This window comes from Balearica regulorum, chromosome 2 (genome assembly GCF_011004875.1).
Source record: "Balearica regulorum gibbericeps isolate bBalReg1 chromosome 2, bBalReg1.pri, whole genome shotgun sequence".
NCBI lineage: Eukaryota > Metazoa > Chordata > Aves > Gruiformes > Gruidae > Balearica > Balearica regulorum.
In genome coordinates, this window is record NC_046185.1 from 129,936,722 (window position 1) to 129,951,661 (window position 14,940).

General features: G+C 40.4%; 1 protein-coding gene across 3 annotated transcripts in view; it reads left to right on the forward strand.

Moving 5' to 3' along the window:
- The window catches only part of SCRN1 (secernin 1), a 39,056-nt gene that overhangs the window by 14,433 nt on the left and 9,683 nt on the right, over window positions 1-14,940 (forward strand). For all 3 annotated transcript variants that reach the window (XM_075745906.1, XM_075745908.1, XM_075745909.1), the window contains exons 3-4: window positions 7,213-7,394; window positions 14,566-14,768. In XM_075745906.1, coding sequence (XP_075602021.1) covers window positions 7,213-7,394; window positions 14,566-14,768 — 385 coding nt within the window. The remainder of the gene's footprint in view (window positions 1-7,212; window positions 7,395-14,565; window positions 14,769-14,940) is intronic.

Here is a 14,940-nt window from a genome sequence, read left to right on the forward strand (position 1 = left end):
TTTAAGCTTGATCTTTGTGGCTCAATCTACCAGACAAGTAACCCTGCAGCTAACTCATCAACATAATTCCTTCCCTCCATGTCAGCAGGTTCCCAAGACCCTGAACAATGGGGCTTTTCATAAAGGTCTGTTCTCTGTGTGTGTGACAACTTTTGAGAAAGTTTGTTCTTGTCTTGCATTGTAACTTTGCAGTGGCAGATGCTGATCAGCACTCTTCCTTGTTGTAGTGGATAGTCTAGCAAATTTGTGCATGCAGGTGAAATATTGCTCCCTTAAGCATAAATAGGATCCTTTTTTGACTTCCTCTACTAAAAATAAGGGTGTTCTTTTTTCCCCAGATGTGGATTTCAAGAATTTTTCATGTGTTACTGAGAATTCATGTTGTATGAGTTTTAAGATGCAAGCCCCTCTGTCTTATTTTTAAGGTATATTTTACTGACTAGATTTATATTGTTCTCTAGTAACCTGCTGCTTTCTGTGGTTTTCTTTCCCTGAAGAAGTCTTGGGTGGATGATTTTTTCTTAGATGAATTTTGCAGGTGGATTTTTTTTTTATTTTATTTTAGATCAACCTCCCTTTCTTCTAATTTGACCTTTTATCCATGATTTGAAAATAGTCATGGTTGCTTGCTTCAGTATAGAGCTGTTAAAGGTCTTTTAGTTTAATAGCATGCAACTTCTTATGGAGGAGTGCAAGGGGGGAAATAGAAAGGATGGTCTACAACAAAGTCTATCAAATTGTGGAATATGAAAAATTTTTCTACTGTTGGTATTAAACACTCTTCTGGGCTTAAAGCCAGATCTCTGTGGGGTAGGAGGAATTTTGTGTTCTCTAAAACTTCATGGCACAGTTATGCCTTAGTTGTTTTTCTGTTTTCTCTTTCTTAATAGGTTTTTATATATATGTGTGTATATATATAATGGATACCATCCTACCTCCTCTTGCTCTGAGTTTTCAGAGAAGCAGTAAGATTTTTGCTGTGCATTGGTCTGAGCACTGCAGACATAACTCACCTGAAGCTAACAGAATTCTCTGTCTGGTGTTGTAAGATAGATATAAAGCTTGGAAAGTTGACTCTGACTGTATTAAAGTTGTCTTTGTGTTACCTGGAGGTATCTGAATTCTAGTATTTGTAACCAGGCATCATGCCAGTACTGCAGTTTAGTTCTGGTATACTTTGATTCCCTCTTGTGCCAGCGGTTTGGGTTATCTGCATTATATCTGGGGATAAGATGTTCAGAATCTGGTAACAGAAGTCATCATCAGCTGAATCTACTGAGAATTTGCTCTTTGGGAAGCCTCCAGGTTAAATTGACAGTGCCACACCTACAGTCATGTTACTGAACTTGAACCTGGGCACCCCCATTATGATACCTCCATGGATATGTTAGCAGGCATTTGAAAGTGGCCAAGCAAAGAAATCAGTCCTAGGATATCTTAGAGTTCCAAGGATATCTCTGTGATGGGCTTTTTGTTGCTTCTTTGAAAGCCGTTTCTTACCGTTTTAGAAAATTAATAAGCTTCATCCCTATTTCAGTTTTATTTTTGCTCATCACCCAGAAGACTGCTAGATTTCTAACTTAAAAACCAAAAGGTGAATTCTTGACTGCTAAATCAACTCTTACATGTAGTGTCTCCAGAGAGTGTTCTCAGCCTTGGATACCATGCTACACTTTGTGGTATTTCATTTGTTAAAAGATTTTTATATTTAATTTTGTATAGCCCATTTCCTTACTGTGGCTCACATGCCTGAGACTCCTTGGTGGCTTGATAGAATAGGTTAGAGTAGGTCAGAGGGTGTGTAGTTCTGCTTTTTGACAGGGGAACTGTTTGGCTTTTTCTAGCCTCTCTAATTCTTTTCCAGAATAAAATCTGTCATCCTGAGCCTTCAAGATAAAGGACACTGTTAGAGATCAGAGGCATACAGATTCATAGTTGCAATGAATAGAAACAGCTAGGGACAATATGCAAACACAGAAGCTCATGTAAAGTGTGCTAGGGCCTTCATGAAGGGGAAAAACTGTTCTTAATATGAAGTAAGAGACACTGTACTGTGTCAGAAATTGGTTTTGTTCTGTATTTGTACACTTAGTAAATGCTGCAGCTGTTTATATCTGGCTACAGCATGAGGATACAAGTACTAGCATAGCGCGTGTTTTTGAAAGCTAGCTACCTGAGGATTCGTTCTGCCACTGAAGAGACTTTTGTTCACCATTCTGGTTTGACTCTGTGACCATTAGAACTAGGGCTGACTACTTGAGGTGTACCCAGACTAGATTTATCCTGGCATGTGGCTGTCCCCTCCACTGTGGCACAACACTTTGGCTGCAAGTAGGTGATGTCACGGTTATGCTTAATGTGTGTGGTAAAGGCATCCAGGTGTCTTCCACTGTATACTTAGTGCTGCTTAGTGTATAAGCAAGCAGTGCTAACAGCATCAGCTAGCCACATCTTCTGTATTGTGTGCTACTGCTTGCATATTTCTCTTTTCAGTGAATGGTTATTCCCACTCCTTTGAGCATTTGTTCCTGTAAATAAGCTGCAAAAGAATTATCTGTAAAACACATTCTATCAGGCACATCCACAGGAGATGATCTGAGGGCTTTATTGAACAACCATGTTTGAGCTTTCCTGTCCTCCATTTCACCATGATGCGAGGGCCCAGGTAGCCAATGTCACCTGTGGAATAGCCTCTCTAGACAATTCCAATCAGGCTGTCAGTCTCAATGTCTTGATAGCCATGGAGGCAGCAGGCTGCAAGACTGCCTCATTACATTTGCCATCCCCCTTTTGGAAGGGGCTATATGCAGCCATGGTGAAACTTCTCAAGTTACTGCAATAGTACAGATATTTTGCCTATTTTCAAATACGTGCAATGATATGGCAGTGTTTGAAGTAGTTAAGCAAAGAGGTAATGCCAGGTTAGAGCCTGGATCTCATGAGGGCATAGTGTAGGGGAACTTTTTCTGTAATCTAGAATCTTATGGCCCTTCTTCAAAGATAATTTCTTTCTAAAGCATTCCCTGACTATTGCCTTTGTTATCCAGGGCTGAAGCCTATGTGATTTCATAGATATTTCATAATGACCTTACTGACAGTGCTAGGAATCAGGCTTCTGCAGCCTGAGTACAGTAGAAGCTGCACAATAGTTTCTTTTCATTAATGAAAGAAGAAATCTCTTGTGCTTATGACTGTCGTGTCTGCTTTTGGAATACCTCCAACATAACTGCATGCCCTAGCTAGGGTGGGAGGTACATTTGTGCCTGGTGCTATACTTAGAACTGCCTTGATAAGATTATTTTCTTGATAGCATAAGTGAAATAAAAGAAATGTCATTAGTTTCCAGCCTGCTCAATTCTCTTTAAAGTTGTTGGCTGCCTCTTTTGTATGTGAAGTCTCTGTTCTTTACTTTGATATTTCCTGATGGGAATTTGCTGTCACAGGGCATGATGCCAGTTATGCTGCTTTCAGGGCTGGAGTTCTAGCAAATCAATGGAGCCTGACACCACTCACAGCTTTTGCCACCAAATGTATCAGTATTCTTCCATTTTTAGCATTCATACTCAAAGAAAATGTTAGTGTTAGGAAATGCTGAGGCTGGATGCTTCAGGAATTCTAAAGACTGGGTGGGCAGCAAGCAGAATCACAGCAGTACCTTATGTCTATTTTATTTGTCATTGCCTAGTTTGGCACAGCTCTCGGTAGAACAGGCTGCTATGCTGTTGTGCTGGAGGGATTTGCCAGATTGGTGGGGTGCAGGAGAGGGGACAGGGAGGTTGTGGCTTGCGCTTGCTTTTGAAATCTTGTCATCATCTGAGCTCCTGTTTCTAGAGATCTAGTGGCCAGTGAAGTTTTTTGGTGGGGAGTGTTGTTTTTCTCCCCACTATTTCCTTCTGTGTCTGGGCTGTTATAAGCATATGCTCTGGTTTCTGTGGAATAGGTAGCAATTGCTGCTCTGCAAAGCCAGTGACTGGCTTTAGTTGACCTACCTTTATGATTGATATATGTTGACTATGGACGAATAGCCTAGTTCCTGTTTCCTGCATGAAGATAATTCTCTTATCTGGCAAAGAGTTTTCTGATGTTAAGGGTCGAGGTGGAGTTATGAAGACTGAGAGGTTTATATTTAAAATTAATAATCTATAGTCACATCTGAACCCTAGTTTTTTGAGAAGCTCATACCTATTATTAACAAATATGAATCAAACACCTGCATTAAGACATCAGTCCTATTGAGTGCCTACTTTTCTGGTTACTGGAGTAAATAATTCTAATGGCAAGGTAAAATCTCATTAAGGCTTTTTCATAATTGTCAATAACCATGGCAAATATTGTTGAACAAGAATCAAGCCAATCGTAGTTTTACAAGAGCTGTGAGCTATTATCAGATTAGAATGGTTTTCTTTTATTTAGGTCTTCTAAGGTCATTAATTTAGATAATTAATGTCTATGTACATGACTTATTGTATGGAAGCTGAAAATAAAAATGTGAAAATGTGGTCTGTGTTCACTTGTTGTTGGGTTGGGGAATGTAAAGAAGCAATACAGAAGGTGACAGCTGTATTCTGAGGTGTGTAGAGAGGCCTCTGGATGTTTTTTGGCCTCTGATTATATAGTTACAAAGCAAAAGCACTTTTTCCAGAATGTTCTGGATCCTTCAAGCAAGAGCAAACAATTTCCTCTTTCCACTTTCTCAGCTGCTGCCACTGACAGTAAAATCTTTATCATGAATAGCAGCTTTGGAAATGCTTGGGTTTGGAATGAGGCCCCAAGTAATAAGTGTTTGGTAGCAAGGATAGCCAGAATATGTTTTGCAGAGAAAAGGCATTCAGCAGTTTTTTAGCCTAACTATCACTTTTCAGAGCGTTTTCATCATTTTTCCTTCTAGAAAATCAAAGCGTCAGCATAAGCAAGTTTGTATAATAGGGCTATTTAGCCAGAGAATTCTATGCAAGTAGGATTTATGGAGTACTGAAATCTCCTCCACACTGCATCTAGGTTTTTGCTTTCTGCTGCAGAGTTGAGAAGGTTCATGTCCTGTATGGCTCTGCAGGATGGATCCAGCTAGCCAACTACCTGGGAGATGTAGGGAGCCAAGACTTGTGCTGTGCAGGGGTTGGTGTCTGCCTGTCTGCAGACCTGTCTCTTGACAGCTGTTCCAGCCATGTCTTCACAGGTAGTGTGAGAAGGTGCTTGGCCCAACCCCTTTTCCTGCTGCTGCACATCCAGGAAATAGTTATTCTCTGTTCACTCACACACATGCATTAAGTGCTTATCCAAACAGCACTGACCTAAAAAAAAAATCTGAAAAAAAATTTGCACAGAATGTCAAAAATGAGATTTGCTTGCTGACAGCTCAAGTGGAGAAGGAGGGGTCCTGATAACAAATGTCTGGTCTGGTGTGGCTTGGTTAGAAAATGAAACAAAGGGTGAACTGTGTAAAGTGTTTGTATTAGTCAGATCTTAGCTCCTGGCCAGTGCCAGGGTTGTTGTTGAGGAATCTGCTTCTACAGAATCATGATGTATTACTGTACAAGCAATTTGGTCAAACAGCTTCGTCAAATATTAGAGCTTTTCTCCAACAAATACAGCAGATAAGTCCCTGCTAGGGTCTTATTACCTAAGCCGAAAATCAAAATTAAGCACACAGCAGAAAGGAAGGGGGAAGCATGTCCCTACTCTATTTTTAATGCCTTAGAATGAGTTACTTGCCCCTCCCTTTTTTCTTTTCTTTTTTTTATTTTTTTTATTTTTTAAATGATGTGTCCTCTGTGAGAAATTGTCCTCTAATTTCACCTATAATTTCCCTGGTTTTATAGAAAGATGACAGTTTGACCTGTTCACACACAATGCCTACTGAAGGTGGCAAGCTCATTTCCTGTGTCCTTGCATGGTCAGAGTGAAGGACTTTTAAAATGTCATTTCTGATCAAAGATGGTCTGTTATACATTTGAATTGCATGCTAGACTAGCTACTACTGTAAAAATCATTGCTCAAGACTGGAGGCTGAAGGTGATTATGCTGTGTAATTCTTACAGGGGGAAAGGTTAGAAAAAAAAAAAAGCTTCTCATAGCTAATGGTCTTGGACTAATTCCTTTGGTTTCAGGTTTTAATGTAGACACACCATTTATTTTCATGGCAAGCAACTTTCAGTCCACAAGTCCATTCTGCTCATCCTGCTTGCTTTGATATGTCTGACCAAATACTCCTTCAGAAAAATGTTGCAGAATACTTTCTGCAAGGAAGATGTTATGACAGGAATGCTGGACACTAAGAGCTGTCTCATAAATACCGCAGAGAGCTTCAGTTTCCTCAAAAGAAATTTCTGTGAAGTTTGGTCCTTGAAGAACTTAACATGACCTCAGTAGTAAAGCCCGTTCCTTTGGCTTGTACAAGCCAGTGATCTAATGATGGATCAAGCTCTCTTCCATGCTGCCTGGGAAAACAGTGCTTGTTTTTAAGTCCTAGAGCAAAGGAAAAATATATGTTATCTTTCAAATATATTTACTTCTTTCTTGCAGTTTCAATGACTTCTCTGAAGCTTTCCTCTGCATTTTGGACTTGTCAATACATCCACAGTCCTCTGATTACAGTGGACTATTTAAAATACCAGAAACATCAGTTTTAAGCAAAACCAATGTCTATGTTTTATTTCCTGTGACTGTTTATCAAAGCATTCTACTGAATCTTTTCAAGTCTTGATTTTTTTTTTTTTTTTTTTCCTTTCTAGCAGCAGGCTCAGTCCTGGGGGCAGCTGCAGGGGAGGCAGCAAGGGAGAGGGAGAAGCCTTCTAATGTACTTTGCCCAGTTACCATTGTTACACTATGTACTTTAATAAAGTACTGGAGATTGTTCTTAGATGTGGTGGTAGAAGGGTTTGATGTTGTTACTATGTACAAACATGATCTGTAACAGTACACTCTGTCTACTGCTGCTTTCCACTGATTCTAGCACTTGGGTTCTGCTTGACTCTTTGAAGCCTGCAACTATCAGAATAGATGTATTTTCCCAGACTTTTGCAATATAAGGATGTAAAGGTTCAAACATGACAGTTAAATGTTTAAAAAAAATTCCCTGCTCATACACAAGACATGGACTGTTTTTAAATAACGTGTCCTGTCTGTACGTTGAAGTCTTGTGTTACTTAAGTCACAGCATTAGATAAAGTGCTTGCAACTGTTTTCCTTTTTCTCTTCCTGCTGTCTCTGCAGTGCACATATATTGAGATTGAGCAGGTGCCGAAGACTCATGCTGTTGTGTTGAGCAAGCCCTCCTGGCTTTGGGGGGCAGAAATGGGAGCTAACGAGCATGGAGTCTGTGTAGCTAATGAAGCCGTCGTCACCAGAGAACCAGCTTCTGAATCTGAAGCCTTGCTTGGAATGGATCTTGTCAGGTGGGTGGCTTGCCAAGATGTGATCGGCCTGTCAAACACCAAAGGTTTAAATTATGATGATACTGGGTAACAGCTTCTAGCAGTGGCTATTCTGACAGAATAAGAGAAATGATTACATTGTTAGTAAGGAACTGCTAACTAATTTGTAACATCAGACTGCTGGTGTGCCCTTCCTTCTCCCCCACTTTACAACAGCCTACTCTGACCTAAAAAGCATATCCTGGGCTTATAGCCAACTGTAGGCATAAACAAACTACTATGCCTCACTTCAGCCCATGCATTCCAATGCAAACCATTGCCCTTATTCAAATGCTGGCAAACAAACTCCTCTAAATCTGTTCATTGAAGGCTGTCTGCCTAAAAGGCTTGTGCTGCTCTGTAAGTCTCAACCTGCATGCTGATACTGTAGTGAAGAGAATTTAAAGGAGTTGGGTGGGGGAAGAAAGCTGAAAATGGAAGAACAAGAGAAAATGGTGCAAACTTATTGCAAAGAGAAAGGGAGTAAATGGACTCAATTTACAGGACAACAACTGTTTGTTTAAGCAAATCAGTGTTAGACCCAGTGATCCTGCTGGAATATGCCCTAGGATACTTAATGAGTGGGCTGAACCTATTTCAGGTGAGGTGTCATTTTTCTTGAAAGCTAATGAAAGATGGGAGAGGTTCTGGATGACTGGAAAAGGTTAAATGTTGTGGCTATACTTAATAGAGTTAAAAAGAGTTGTGGTTATAGACCAGCTTAACCTCAGTTCCTGAAGGGGAAAAAACCCACTTAAATATCAAGGAGTTGATAAATGTTCAATAATAACTGCTAGTCAGGAAAAGTCCTGTCAAATCATTCTAATTTACAAATTTTATGGATAGAGCATAGGACATAGATACCTTGACTTTTAAGAGGGCATTAAAACCTTAGAAGGTATTCTCATAAGCAAGCTGGGAAGCATGAGTTAAAAAAAATTGTTGTTAGGTGTATAACAGCAGTTGTTAGCTGCCTGAAACTGTAATTGTAAATGTTCTCTAACCATGGCTCTGCAGAAATACAGTATCTGGTTCCAGCTACCATAAATGAAGAGGAATATGAACCAGTTGGAGAGAATGCAGTGGAAATGGGAAATAAGATCAGAGGTCTATAGAATCTGACCAATGAGAAAATCATGAGGGAATTGGGGTTATGTTTCTCTTCGATATTTTCTCTAAATTCTGTATTACTGAAGGAAGCTGTGGAGAAACTGTACCTAGGAGGACTAGTGAGTTTAATTGCATTGAGGGAGACTGAATAGACTTGAGGGCTCTGTTAAGAAAATCTAGGACAAGCTTTTGTCAAGAAAAGGAATGTTAGATGACTCTCCAAGCTCCTACTTTATTTTTTGCCTCCTACTACCATCCTTTTGAAACTTTAACAAACCATTGGTTTAGGTGCAGAATTGTGCTTATTTTTGCAATGGTTGGTTGCAGTCTCAGAGTAGTTTAATATTCAAATATATATGTCACCCAGCAGCTCTAGATTTACCCACACTAGCAAATCAGGAGATATCAAAATAAGGAGAAACTGGTTATAAGCTATGAGTGATCATCACCTGTAGATATTACCCTCTCTCCCTTCCTTCTCATCTGCAGAAGAAATTGTCCGTAGCTCGAAAGCAGTGAGCGCTTCAGGCAAGGAGAACTCGAGATGTGTTGCAGACTACCATCTGCCTCTTGTTCCAGCCAAAGTGATTCTTCCTTTTACTGTGAAGACTTGGCCAGTTGCATTAAGCTTCTCTGTTTTGGATCACTTTATAGGATAGAGAGCCATCAAGTACAAAATCAATCATATAGGCTGCGATGAAGCAGCTGGCACCAGCTCTACCACTTTTTACCCACCTGCAGAACGGACTAATTCTATTGCTCAGAATTTATTGAAATAAAAAATGGAGGCATTTTAAGCCTGATTAAGAAATGCACACCTCTGGACGTATTTTTCTCACACCTATGTATATGTTGGACTTCTGCATTTGTGTCAGATCTTAGCTGAAGGATGAAGACTGACATACTACATGCATGTATGACTAGCTGCTTGCAAAAGAAACTAAAAAAGCTTTATACTCTGAAACATGTTTTTCAGAATAGGTGTAAGAGTTGTCAACCCGGGAATGTCATCAAGGCAGTAGAATCAAATTTTGCTTGAATGCTCAGGCTCCCCTAAGAGTTTGCTTCTACATTCTCTTAAAGTGATTTTTCTTTTTCTTTAGGGGAGACTTCCTCCCTCTTTGAATTCATCTGGAATTGTCACTTTTCAATCAGGATTTAAAATCCAGTTAACATGGTTGAAGGCTGTAGGTGGGTGTTGTGAGAGCACATGGCGTTAAACAGGCCAGAGGCATGTTTTGTTGTTGGAATAGGAAAATTCATCCTGCAACCTCATAGACAAATCATTTTTCTCAATAAAGATCATGATGGACATCAGCAAAAATATATTTCACAAAGGTGTTAGCTTGTTTAGTAACTGGCTGCTGGCTTAATGATTGAAAACAGTGTGTTACCTAGGATACTGCTGTATCTGAGGATTAAGACATATATTTATCATGGAATCATAGAGTGTTTTGGGTTGGAAGTGACCTTAAAGATCATCTAGTTCCAACCCCCCTGCTGCGGGCAGGGACACCCTCCACTACACCACATTGCCCAAAGCCTCATCCAACCTGGTCTTAAACACTTCCAAGGATGGGGCCTCCACAACCGCTCTGGGCAACCCGCGCCAGTGCCTCACCACTCTAGCAGTAAAGAATTTCTTTCTAACATCTAATCTAAATCGACCCTCCTTCAGCTTAAACCCATTACCCCTTGTCCTGTCACTACACTCCCTGATAAACAGTCCCTCACCGTCTTTCCTGTAGGTCCCCTTCAGGTACTGGTAAGCTGCAATTAGATCTCCCTGGAGCTGCCTTTTCTCCAGGCTGAACAATCCCAACTCTCTCAGCCTGTCCTCACAGGAGAGGTGCTCCATCCCTTCAATCAGCTTCGTGGCCCTCCTCTGGACTCGCTCCAACAGCTCCATGTCTCTCCTGTACTGGGGCCCCCAGAGCTGGACGCTGTACTCCAGGTGGGGTCTCACAAGAGCGGAGTAGAGGGGCAGGATCACCTCCCTTGACCTGCTGGTCATCGCCTCTTTTGATGCAGCCCAGGACATGGTTGGCTTTCTGGGCTGCAAGCGCACACTGCCGGCTCGTGTTGAGCTTCTCATCAATCAATACCCCCAAGTCCTTCTCCTCGGGGCTGCTTTCAATCCATTCCTTGTCCAGCCTATAGCTGTGCTTGGGATTGTGCCGACCCGCGTGCAGGACCTTGCACTTGGCCTAGCTGAACTTCATGCGGTTCGCACGGGCCCACCTCTCCAGCCTGTCAGGGTCCCTCTGGACAGACAATTTATAGATTTGTAGCTTGATAGTGTATCACAGCATGCCAGAACATATGAATGATTCTTAAAAAATAAATACAGTTTGTGTGATTGACTTGAGGGGTAGAAGTTGATCCTACTCCGTGCAGGCTTATCCCCATCCCAGTTTATCTAAATGGAGAACATGCACCTAGTCACGACAGATAAAAAAAATTGAGAGAAAACAGATTCCAGCACAAATTTATAAGAAACATTTCTTTTCTGTTCTAGGGTTTTATTCAAAAGCTGGTCCTTGAAAGTTGCATCAATATTGCTGCACTGGTTAGCTTATTAGGATTTTCTTCAGATATTCTTCCTAGTGTGGCTGCAGTTTGGGTTTGGGGGTTTTTTGAGGCACAGCTGCCTCTATAAAGCACCTGTTTACTTGGGGAAGTACATTCATATGAAGAGATGTTGTGCTGTTTTGCTTATGCTGATACAGTTAGAACACCACACAACATTATCATACAAAAGTTATAGTTGAAGAAACCTGTAAAATACAGCCTTACTTTTGCATTGTTGTTTTCATTTTTAATCCCTATATCTCTGTATTATTTCTTTGTTCTTTGCATTGCTGGTGCAATCACTTTTTCGGAGCCACACAGAGGTGCCAGTCTTGGCAGGGAGTCAAGAATGCTCTTTAAAATGATATTAATTTGTTTACCAGTTTCTTTCCTTGGAGACATCAAAACTAAATAAGTAGAATGTCATCATCGTGTGTGTTAATTACTTCGTTTGGAAAATCTGGATCTGTAACTGATATGTGAAGTTGAAAAGCTTAAGATAATGTTGTTTTGACAAGGTTATAATATGCTGTGATAGCATATTGGAGGCACTGAGGCAGTGGATTGTACTAAGTCACTGAAATTTCCTTAATGAATAATTCAAGCTCTCATCTGAGGGTGAAATTACTTAAAACTTTTCTTCCAGCTTGCCTTGAAGGGTACTCTGAATTGTGTTTGTGGGAGCGTTATGCTGCAGTTTCCCAGGACACTGATGCTGAGATAATTGGCAAGACCTACAGTTCTGTGGAGATGAGCTGTGTGGCTGTTGTGTAGAGTAGGTTTTTTTTGTTTTCATTGTTTTCTTGCTGTCCCTTGTGACTGATGGAGCACCCAAACAAAAGCAGAGCCTAGGCCTTTGTTAAATGGAAGTAAATGTAACATTGGAGCCATTTGCAAAAGAAATGATCTAAAAGATATTTCTTCAGCCTGCTGTAGTTTTGACAGAGAAAGCTGGACTATAACCATCTCAGAAGAAAAATTTCAGGGAGACATTATTAAAAGTTTTAGTGTGATGTTATGTCTCTTGTCAGGTTTTGATCTAATTATAACCTAATGCTTTTGGTCATAAACTGGGGAGAAGGGAGCAGATTATCACTGTATCTAGTGACTGTATGGTCACCAAGGTAGTTGTCAGCCCATTCATTTACCTGTGTCAGTGAAAGCTCTTGGAATTGTTCTCAGAGAATAAATAAGACATGCTTTTGGACTGGCTTTTAAATCATATCTATGGTATGTGCTAAGACTGGCATCTCTGTATTGCTCTGAAAAAGTGATTGCACCAATGATGAAAAGAATGAAGGAATAACATAAATGACTGAAAATGGAGGCAACAATACAAAACAAGTTTCAACTAATGAGAAACAGGATGAGAGGGAAAGACTCTATAAATGCAAAGTAAGATGATGATGGGGAAGAAATTGTCACTGTAAATTAGAACCTAAAATTCTAGTTGGCTCTCTGTTGCTACTGAGTGATAAATAGATGCTGCTGAGACGAAAACACTGCTTTCATTAGTTCAACCTAAAACAAGGCTAATAGTGGCCAACTATTTAACAAAGCAGGCCCAGTGCACAGATCAGATTGAAAAGTGTTTAGATCAACCATTTTGTATTCAAGTTATCAGGATCTGATATGTGTACTGTAGGTTTTTAGGAAAGAAACAGAGTAGTGTGTTCTTGTCATGTGATTTCCAGGGAAATGGAAAGGGCTAGCATAGTACTTAAATTTACAAAGGTGAATTTCTTGGAACTATCCTTCAGTCAAAATGACTTTTCCCATAGAGCTGTTAGAGAAAGATAAACACAGAGGAAAACATTAAGGTGACATAACCATCTGCACTCATTTTGGCTGGGATAGAGTTAATTTTCTTCATAGTAGCTGGTATGGGGCTCTGTTTTGGATTTGTGCTGAAAACAGTGTTGACAACATAGAGATGTTTTTGTTATTGCTGAGCACTGTTTACACAGAGTCAAAGACTTTTCTGCTTCTCACACTACCCCACCAGCAAGTAGGCTGAGGGTGCACAAGAAGTCAGGAGGAAACACAGCCAGGACAGCTGACCCCAACTGACCAAAGGGATATTCCATACCATATGATGTCATGCTCAGCATATAAAGCTGAGGGAAGAAGCAGTGAGGAGGGGAAGGGGGCAGACGTTTGGGGTTGTGGCTTTTGGCTTCCCGGGTGGCCGTTGCATGTGGTGGAGCCCTGCTTTTCCTGGGGTGGCCGGGGCACCTGCCTGTGAACGGGAGGTGGTGGATGGGTTCCTTGTTTTGCTTTGCTAGCTTGCACAGCTTTTGCTTTGCCTGTTGGACTGTCTTTGTCTCGACCCATGGGTTTTCTCACTTCTCTTCTGATTCTCTCCCCCATCCCGTTGTGTGTGTGTGGGGGGGTGGGCAGGTGACTGTGTGGTGCTTGGTTGCTGGCTGGGGTTAAACCATGACACCAACAGAGAGAAATTTTGGACTGATCCAGGTAACTCTCCCAAAGGATGGAGGCATGGATATGCTGTTGTTTGAAATACTGCATTTCCTCATTACCAGTAACTGCATTTTGGAACCAGTGGAATCGTTTGCAGGTCTGATTTGGACTCTTCAGTTACTGCTTTTGTTGTTGACTTGGTTAGGGCTGTAAATTATCTAAAGGGATTATTTAATCTCATTTATTCAAGGCAGGATATGGTCATTCCCTATAGCTTTGTAAAGCCTATTTTCATGCCTCAGTTTACTTTTCCCTAAATTAGCCTTGCTTTGCTCAAACTTCCTTTTAAAATCATGTTCTTTTAGATACATGGTTACTCTTAGTTCAGACAAAAGCCGTATCTGGTGTTTAATTGCTAAATGTTTTTTTCGGGAAGCCTCTGCAGGAACACTGAAGCATGACTGTGCACAAATGCTTCTGTCTACAGTGTGCAATATGCATCAAAGGATAACATACATCTAGCTTCCTTGGCCAATTAAATATTGGAGCACTGGGAAAGAGAGGTTGTAGAGAGATTGTAGTAGTGAATACTCCTTCCCTTTTTTTGATCTCTGGTAAGATTAATTTGCAATTTCCCACTCTACAGAAAAGTAAACTTGTATGCAGCTGTTACTTTAAATGGACCTTTGCAAATTGTCCTTCAAATTTATTCTGCCTAGGGGGGGATAAATAGAGCATTCCATGTTTACAGTGCAGTTGAGGCACTGTTGGTTGGTAATTGGACTCTTTTTTTTAAAAAAACTAAAAACCAGCTATGATAGGCTTGAGAATAAAGAATCAGTGCAGAAAATAAAGACTTGAAACAAATTAAATAATTTAATATCTCATCCTGTAATTCTAGTAAGTCATTAAAGCAAGAATTCTTATACTAGGCATACCTGACACTTGGGTATTTTAAAAGCAGATCAGTGCTGATGTTTAAAGTTGTTAACTTATGGAGACCTCACTGTTCCATGTCTGTCTGAATCTCTGTTTTACCCTTTTCTTACAGACTTGGCCTGGAAAGAGGTGCAACAGCTAAAGAAGCATTGGATGTAATAGTTGCACTGTTGGAAGAACATGGACAAGGTGGAAATTATTATGAAGATGGGAGTTCATGCCATACTTTCCAAAGTGCATTTTTGATTGTGGACAGAAACGAAGCCTGGATACTGGAGACTTCTGGAAAGTACTGGGCAGCAGAAAAAATCACAGGTCAGTTTATCACTCACAGCAAACCTGTCTTATTATAAATAGCTGTAAAGAAATGTCATGGAAGAATTGGTCTTAAAGTGACTGAGTTTAAATAAGTGACTAATTTATGCAAATGTTTGATTAAATCATTGATTTTGACCTTCTACTATTTTTTTTTTTTTAAATGTTGATT